This window comes from Saimiri boliviensis, chromosome 8, assembly GCF_048565385.1.
Source record: "Saimiri boliviensis isolate mSaiBol1 chromosome 8, mSaiBol1.pri, whole genome shotgun sequence".
Classification (NCBI taxonomy): domain Eukaryota; kingdom Metazoa; phylum Chordata; class Mammalia; order Primates; family Cebidae; genus Saimiri; species Saimiri boliviensis.
The window spans coordinates 127,336,191-127,345,114 of record NC_133456.1 but is presented as its reverse complement, the minus strand read 5'-3'; the positions used below and the strand labels follow the sequence as shown (position 1 = coordinate 127,345,114).

The 8,924-nt window shown below is 49.0% G+C and overlaps 1 protein-coding gene across 4 annotated transcripts in view; it reads right to left on the bottom strand.

Annotated features, from left to right (window-relative positions):
- Positions 1-593: 593 nt before the first annotated feature.
- CCNY (cyclin Y) overlaps positions 594-8,924 on the bottom strand; it is a 204,719-nt gene continuing 196,388 nt past the window's right edge. For all 4 annotated transcript variants that reach the window (XM_039478748.2, XM_010349006.3, XM_010349010.3 and 1 more), the window contains 2 exons: positions 5,976-6,138; positions 594-2,827 (listed from right to left, as the gene is read on the bottom strand). In XM_039478748.2, coding sequence (XP_039334682.1) covers positions 2,711-2,827; positions 5,976-6,138 — 280 coding nt within the window. In that variant the 3' untranslated portion in view covers positions 594-2,710. The remainder of the gene's footprint in view (positions 2,828-5,975; positions 6,139-8,924) is intronic.

The window sequence follows — 8,924 nt, the reverse complement described above, 5'->3', positions numbered from 1 at the left end:
ATTTATTATCCCAATGATTTTTTTGTTTAAATGAAATCTAAAATTAAAGTCAATAAACTGTGTGGCTTTCTTCATCCTTCATTAATGACAAAAACTCTCCATTCAAAAACTACACTAAGACAATGTGTTCCTCAATAGTAATCCAGCTTTAATGGTAAGCATTAATTCGCCTTACAAACAAATTACAGTCACTATGATTTATCAATAGGTACTGTACTGGTTTTGTGTTTTCTTTTGGCAAACTTTGCACAAATCAGAGAAGAAAACATAACTCTTCATCATCATGTAGAAAAAGAAACGGAAATGAACCTCAAGTATCTACCTATGTGTCAAGTGATTCATCCTGCCAGTAAAACTAAAATCTACACTTACAGCAGAGTTTTAAACATCCCTAGTGCAAGAAACATAACCAATTCATACAGATCGAAACTAATTAATGAATATGAAAACTTTTCCTATACAGAGGTAGAGTCCAGGGCACAGGCTAAAACAGTATTCAGTAGTCTAAACAAGACTGAGTCAGGTTTTATGGAATCCACTTTAAATTTTAGGTATCAGACTGTATGTACATACATACAATAAATAGACTATACAATTTTTTAAAGTAGTTTAATAAACTCCACAAAATAATAGCAGATGCATTGAAATATTTACATAATTTGATTTTCAAATCTCTCATTCAAATAAAAGGGATAAAAATAAAATTGCTGCTATTAAGGCAGCAGAACCTCTTTCCTGAAATGGATCGGTAAAATAAGATACTTCACTTGAGAGGAACTAATTTATGTTTAAGAGGTATTCATATTCAGCTAAGAAAATACATCCCTTTTTCAGCTATATAGATTAGGGAATATAAAATGATATTTTCTACATTTTTAGACCTGTATTTAAAGTTCTAAATTCAACTCTTGAAGAGAGAAGCTGATTTTGGTACCCATACAGAGTAGATCATCACAATTACGATGGAAAGGTAATTAACATTTTATCTTCTGTTTGCTTGATTTTGAAAGTTTGGGTCAGAAAGGCTGTGATAATAATTCTAGCCCAAACAGGTATGCTTGTACCTGACACAAATTTCACCAAAACCTGACATTTTGGCTTGGTGTTCTTGGGATTTTGACTTTGTGAGTCCCTTCCATTTCCAAATTGTGTTTCAGTGAGAGCAGACAATGTCTGGGGATCAGGTGTATGATTCAAGACTAATTAAGATGCCAAAGTTTTCCAAGCTCACATGGGAAGAACGTGAAACACAGACCTGCTGCTGCCACTGGCCTCCCAGGGACTTGAAAAGGGAAACAACTCAGAAACCTGTCACTGAGACCTAAGAAAATATGCAAAAACCCAAAGCATCATATACGCAAGTGACTCACTCTCTCAGACTTTAGATCAAATTCGCTATTTCATATTCTATCATTACCTCTTTTATTTTTACTTGACATAAAAGATTCTTATTGAGCCCGTAAGGAAATCAGGGATCATCAGAAAATGAAAAAGTACGGTCATAATTAATGAAGCATAAACCTTCACAGTTTGAATTTTGTAGAACTTCTTAAGCACCCACAATGAAAATGCAAGTTGAGTTTTTTTATTCAATCATTCTGTGAAAAATACCTCAGTAAATAGTAACATTTTTCCCTTCAATGATCTTCCCACTGGAATACCCAACCCATCCTTGTTTTTTTTTTTTTTTTTTTAATTTTAGATTTTTAAAAAATTTTATACAAATAGACTAACTTCGATTTAAAGTAAACATATAAAAATTGAGAATAATATTGCTTGCAACAATGGACTTGTAAGGAGAGGAATGAATCAGGCAGGGGTACAAAGACATGGCTCCTACTCAGTAGCTTCAGGCCACGCCCAGCACTCTGGGGAAGGCTCCCGGGACACCCTCTGCGGCACAGCGTCCTTCAGCCCACGAAGTCTGACTGATTTTGTAACGACAGCTTCAGGCCAGGAAAAAAACAAATGCAAGAAAATCGGAAGGCACAAGCACCCATGTGATCTAGAATGTTCTTGGGGTGAGTAGTAAGGAGGGAATGGGGTACTTTTGGTTCAGCACTACAGTCAAGTTACTTTCGCCATTGTTGAAGAAAAACAGTATAAAATAAGGGTGTACAGAAATGGAACGAGCACAGCCCAGTGGTGAGGAAGAAAGCTCAGAAGACAGCGCGCAGAAATAGTGCGGAGAGAAATGACCAGTACTATTTATTTGGAAGTCTGCGCCATGGTGGGTACAAACTACATCCCCTGCTCTGTGGGACCAAAACCAAAACAGGGCAAAAACAAATGAACAAAAATCCCCCATCCCAAAAAAGCAGCAGCAGGAATGCAAGAAGTCTTACAGGACACGCTGGCCCAGCCACCGCGGCGCGCGCCGACCTCAGCCACCGCCCCCACGGGATGCCCGAGGGCCGGGCCGCTCAGCCATTTGCCCTGCCTCTGCCCGACTTCCCGTTCCCTTTATTTCCTCCTCCAGGATGCGAGTCCGCCTCCTCCACGAGGGAAGCGCCGATGCTGACGGCGGGGAGAGCGAGCCGGGATCTCCAGGGCACTGACGCTTCGTGCGAGCCTCGCTGCGCGGGCGCTCATCCAGGCAGCCGACGGAGCTATGCGTTAAAAAAGGAAAGAAAAACCAAAAACAAACCCACCCCAAGTCTGTCTTTTCTCAAACTAACGGAGAAACTAAGGGACGGTGTGGCCTCCGCGGTTACGAGATGATGGCCGGGGACCACCGGGGCAGCGTCAGGTTGTCCGCACTGGCCGAGCGCTTCCTCGCGGATCTTCTCAGGTCCTTGTACTTGTCCTCGCAGAGGCGAGAGATGGCCTGAGGGGCAAGAGAGACGGTGGAGGTCAGGACGGGCCACATCTGGACCCGTCGCTCACTCGTCCTGGGCGCTGAGGGCCCTGCGTGCCGGACAGGCGCGGAGCTCCGGCCCACAGCCCCTCTCTGCTGGCCGCGGGGAGACGCGACAGGAGGGGAGACTCCGCTCGTTTCCCAAGAGCTCCCCGACTGAGAAAAGACTCTCAGAATGTGAAATCACAGGACAGCGTCGCCCCACAGGTGGCCCGACTGGGGTCAACGCTCTCCCCATCCAGGGGTGTTGGACTGGCCCTGCCAACACGCTCGCTGTTTCCAGTCCTTGGCGTCCTCACCTACAAGCAGGGCAAGAACGGCAGGGCTGGCGTGAAGCACAGGCGCTTGGAGCTGAGCCTCGCAGGGAGGAGAGCTTGGCCCCCGGTGGCGAGGGCGGCTGCAGCACCAGCTAGGGACTCAGCAGAGAAGGATGGAGGACCTGCGACCCCTCTAGAGGTTGCCAAAAGAGGGACCCAGGGTGGATCGATCACAAAAACATAAGACGTGGAGATAATCGACACTGTTGACGAGGATGGGGGGTGTGATACCCTGGCGACAACTCTCCCAGAGCTGCCACTGGGTATGGCTAGAACTGGCTGACGGCAAAGGCTGAGCCCGCTTGTCCCAGGAGGGGATGGTCTGGGTCGTGGGAAGGTTTTGATTATTTGGAGAAGAGAACGAGCGGCCTTGTCAGGACATCACTGGCCTTTCCTCCTGCCCTGGTGAACCCGCAGGGCCCGTGGCACAGCAGCCCCAGAAGCAAGGGAGCTCTTCCCTCTCGGCACTTGGAGAAATCTAACAGAGGGAAAGGCAGGCTGACTCCACCAACCGCCGCCTGTGCTCGCAGGGCAGCTGACCCTGCGCCTCAGACACTCTTCAGCAGAGAACACAGACCCGCTTCCCTGCAGGGCTGCGGAGCTGCCAGGAGCTCTGGCTTGTCTCGTTGGCACTGCAGCAGCCGCTGCAGCCACAGCTGCACACGAAGGGGCCCAGGGACCACAGCGCAGGCTACGGGCGCCACGCTCTCCGGGAAAGCCGGATGCTATCCCACATCTGTGCTCACCAAGGTTTCACCACATTTGCCTTGCAGCGAATCCTGCAGAGGGAGGGTTTCTATTTGTCCTCTCGGATAGATGAGAACTGGGGGACGGGTGGGCTTTCCACTCTAAAGGCCAGCGCACAATCACAGAGGCATGGCCGAGTTCTGAAACTCTCACTGGATTTTTATTTCTGATCCAGTGCTATGTATCCAGTCTTTTCTACGGTTTACTAAGTTCACTTCTTGGGATCAACATACTACTTTTTACATTTGTATTTAATGTTTTTCCTTCGTAAGCATGTAATCCCTAAGAGTGCTCTTCGCCCAGCTCTAGCCCATGGTGTGGCCAGGCCGTCGTGCTGCCACACCAACCCTGCGCCGAGTGATGACATACCGTCTGGGAAGGACAGTGCCTGGGCAGCACGAGGGCCTCTGGGTCTCATGAGCTGGGGACACTGTGCCTCCACCACTCAGAAAGGCTCTGTGGGACGAGACCAAGGCAGGACTGGGAGAAAGGCGCAGAGGGGAAAGGCTGCGGCACACTCTCTCTGGAGGAGGGGTCTCTCCCCAGGGATCCTGCTTAATTACCACCCCACCCCTTCTCCTCCTGCCAACAGCTCAGGTGGGAAGAGCCTGGTGAACATATGAGGAGGAAAAGCCACACAGAAATATGCTGTGAGGAGACCCAAAGTTACACAGCTCAACAATGACGGCCTGAAAACAGACGAAGACCAGCCAGGCACGGCGGCTCACGCCTGTAATCCCGGCACTTTGGGAAGCCAAGGCTGGCGGATCATGAGGTGAGGAGTTCGAGACCAGTCTGGCCAACACAGTGAAACCATGTCTCAATTAAAAATACAAAAAATTAGCCGGGCGTGGTGGCATGCGCCTGTAATACCAGCTACTCAGGAGGCTGAGGCAGGAGAATCACGTGAACCTGGGAGGCAAAGGTTACAGTGAGCCGAGAGGGTGCCACTGCACTCTAGCCCAGGTGATGGTACAAGACTCCATCTCAAAAAAGAAGAAAACCAGACCAAGACCAATTGTGCTACCCCCAGCTCTAACTGGGCTATGGAAAAAGTAGATTGAAAAAAATATCGAAAGCAGAATCAAACCTTTTTGGATTCCCGATTGTTAATATCATCTGGCAGCTTTTTCCTATAAAGCCACGTGCTGGGAAATACCTTTTTGTGGGGCTTTTATTGAGGAAAATGCTTTTTAGGGGGGCTTATGATTTTTTTTAACCTATCTGTAAAGATAAGGGTCTTAAAAAACATTTGATTTCGAAATAGAACTGCCATGGTTCACACCGATAATCCCAGCACTTTGGGAGGCTGAGGCGGGCAGATCACAAGGTCAGGAGTTCAAGACCAGCCTGGCCAACCATGGTGAAACTCCGTAAATACAAAAATTATCTGGGCATGGTGGCATGCGCCTGTAGTCCCAGCTACTTGGGAGGCTGAGGCAGAAGAATCACTTGAACCTGGGAGGCAGAGATTGTAGTGAGCCGAGATGGCGCTGCTGCACTCCAGCCTGGGCAACAGAGCGAGACTCTATCTAAAAATAAGAAGAATCCATGCTTATTAATTATAAAATGATATTAAAGGGGTTGTTAAAAAGGGTATGGTGACTCACGTCTGTAATCCCAGCACCTTGGGAGGCCAAGGCAGGTGGATCACCTGAGGTCAGGAGTTTGAGACCAGCCTGGTCAACATGGTGAAACCCTGTCGCTACTAAAAACACAAAATTAGCTGGGAGTGGTGGCACATGCCTGTAATCCTAGCTACTCAGGAGGTTGAAGCAGGATAATCACTTGAACCCGGGAGGCAGAGACTGCAGTGAACCGAGATGGTGCCACTGTACTCCAGCCTGGGTAACAGAGTGAGACTCTGCCTAAAAAAAAAAAAAAAAAAAAAAGGCAGAAAATACTATAATGAACTGCCCAGCTGTATGTCCCAGTTGCTCATCTTTATTTTACATCATGTAGTGGGGGAAATGATTGATATGACCATGCGTCCCTGGCCCTCAGATGATGCATCTGCAACAGCACACCAAGAAGCGCTGTTTTAAGCATCTTACCTCAAGCTTGTGAGCCCTCTCCCTGCTCAGGGGCTCCAAGGGAAAGCTCAGGTTGTTTGCTTCTGCCAGAGAACGAAGATCAAAATAATACTTGGCATAGACACTGGAAGGAACATTGATGTTAAACTGCAGCAATTCAAGAAACTGTCGCTCTAGCTCGTTCCTGCAAAACAGAGACAAAAATAGTCAGTGCTTAGCCGCCCATCAGGCCACATGGCCTGCCAAGGCAAGTTGCTGGAGACCAGACTGCAGAAAACCGCATCCTCCAGGAAGACTAGTGATCTAATCAAATGCCTGGTTGGACACCAGAGTTGCAGTCTAACCACCACATTGGGATTAAAAGCTGAATCTACTTGATCTGATGCCCAGATGGATGAGGACTGATTAACTGGGATGATCACCAGGAAGGGTTTCAGGGCGAGTCACTTCGCTGAGATCTAACACACACAGCAGGCTCTGGCTGCACGCCTCCGAGCAAAAAGGCTGCTACACAGAGCAGACGGAGCAGCCAAGAGCTGCCACGTGAGTCCAGTGAGGGCCCTAGTCAGGTGCCCAGAACAAACACTCGGCCTCTGCAGACCTGGCTTCCTCGGGGGCCTCCCTGCCTCCAGGGAGACAAGTGGGGAGGAACTATGTAGGGATTTCTTAGGCAAAAGGTAGGGATTGGGGGAGGAGGGTGTCTAGTCTCTGCCTCAGTCTCTTTTGAGAACTCACAAGCCAGAAAGAGTGGAGGCAGTAGTTTCCACACTTGAACACGCACCACATCACCTGGTGGGCTTGTTAGAACAGACGTGGGGATCCACCCTCACACTGTGGGGATCAGTAGGTCCGGGGTGGGGCCTGGGAATGCGCATTTCTAAGGAGTTCCCAGGTGATGGTGAGGCTGAGGCCATAGCCCCAGCCCCATACTCTGAGAACCACTCAATTAAAAAGGTACGACGGGAGAGGAGGTGCTGAGATCCCCCCTGCCAGCCTGTCTAAATGTTGACGTGTTGCTGGAAAACAAAAACTACTTTGAGAACTTGTCATGTCAGTTATCTTTCAAATCAGATTTCTTTCTAGACAGTTCCTCTGGGTAGGGGGAACCTTCTCAGTGAGGGAATTATTTGTGGAGCACGGGTCCTAGGTCAGGCACTCAGATTCAGCACATTCTCCCCAGGGAGCCCCATGGGTGCCCACCCACTGCACACCGTCCAGGTACCTCCTGTCCCTGCTCACACTGTGCAGCCTGGGCTGCTGGCCTCGGCCTCTCCGGCTGGTCTCCTCATAGCTGGGAATGGCAGCATCTGCTTTTCTGTGCCTAGCCCCCAGCACGGGACCTGTCAGAAGGCTTCCCACAGTAGTGAGAGCTGAGCTGAGGTGACGGAAGCATGGAGCTCTGGCGGAGAGGAACCAGGGCTGGGGAGGGGGTGTTTCCAGCAGAGTGGGTCACCTCCAACCACCTGCACCTGCCGCAGGCAGCAAGGACACACCACCACCATTTCCTGTGAGTGAAGCTCAGGTCCTAGGGCACCGCCTCTGCCCTCCCGACCCTGATCCCAGCCTTGGCATTCTGTTATGTCCCGCCAACTCTGCTGAACACTGAGGGTCTGGGTCTGGGCCCCATATGCAGGCACCATCCTGTCCCGAGTGGTGTCCCAAGACTCCTATGGCTGTTCCCAGTGAATCACTGGGACTGAGGAGGGCTCCATGCCGGTTCACGCTGCTGTGACAAAGGACAGGAGCAGTAAGGAGGCGGGCAGGGAGGCTGGGGCTGAGCAAGGCCGGTGCATCTGGGGAGACAGAAGTTGCTGGGCAAAGGAACGCTGGGACCCATGGGCAGGCGGCTAGGAAGGAGGCCTGAGGAGGGGCCGTCCGGTCTCTTCATCAGATGGAGAGCATCACTGCTTGTTTCCACACAGTCTTGTGAAAGGAGTTGTAACAAGCTCCAAATGTGTCTACTGTACTACATTTTATAGTTTTTAAGAATTCAGGCCGGGCATGATGGTTCACGCCTGTACTCCCAGCATTTTGGGAGGCTGGGGTGCGTGGATCACCTGAGGTTAGAAGTTTGAGACCAGCCTGGCCAACAATGTGAAACCTCATCTCTACCACAAATACGAAAATTAGCCAGGCGTGGTGGCAGGGGCCTCTAATCCCAGCCATTTGGGAGGCTGAGGCAGGAGAATCACTTGAACCAGGAGGCAGAGGATGCAGTGAGCTGAGGTCACCCCACTGCACTCCAGCCTGAGAAACAGAGCGAGACCCTGTCTCCAAAAAAAAAAAAAAAGTTTCATTTAAATGAGATTTAAGAAGAGATCATCCTGTGAAATACTGGAACCCAGGTAAGATTTCAATGAAACGAAAGTGTCAGAAGCACCACTAAGGCCGGAAGTGCCAACATAAACATCCAAGGAGCAAATGCCACGTGAATCTGGGAGCTATCTGCGGACACACCGCCGTCTGGTGGCCAACGGGCGTCACTGCAAAGCGTATTCTCCCAATGCTAAGAAGGGCTTACTAGTCTAAGAGAGCAGCCCGATAATCCTGCCCGAAATGATAAACAGACACCATGGTTCCAGATGGAGGCAGACACTATGAGCAAAGGCAAGAGGAAGCTGTTTTTCAACGAGGTGGCATTTTCCCAGCATTCCCTGGAAAACAGAACAACCTTTCTCCAAGCTTAAGTTTCTGGATAAGCTTCGGGGAAATAAGAGATTTTAGAGCTGCTGAATTTTTTTCTTAAGATTTTGAAAATAATTTTTTTCTAAAGATTTAGAAAATAAAAATAATTTCCCAAACTTGAATTTCCAAACTGCAGCAGCATTATCTATTACAGGGAGACTGACAGCTTGCTATGTGATGAATCATCATAAAACTAATGTGATGTCAAGAATGGGCCTTATGGATTCACTATCTGCATTTAGATAACTAGGAAGAAACAGTTTTGGTGCAAAATGTTGTAAGAAA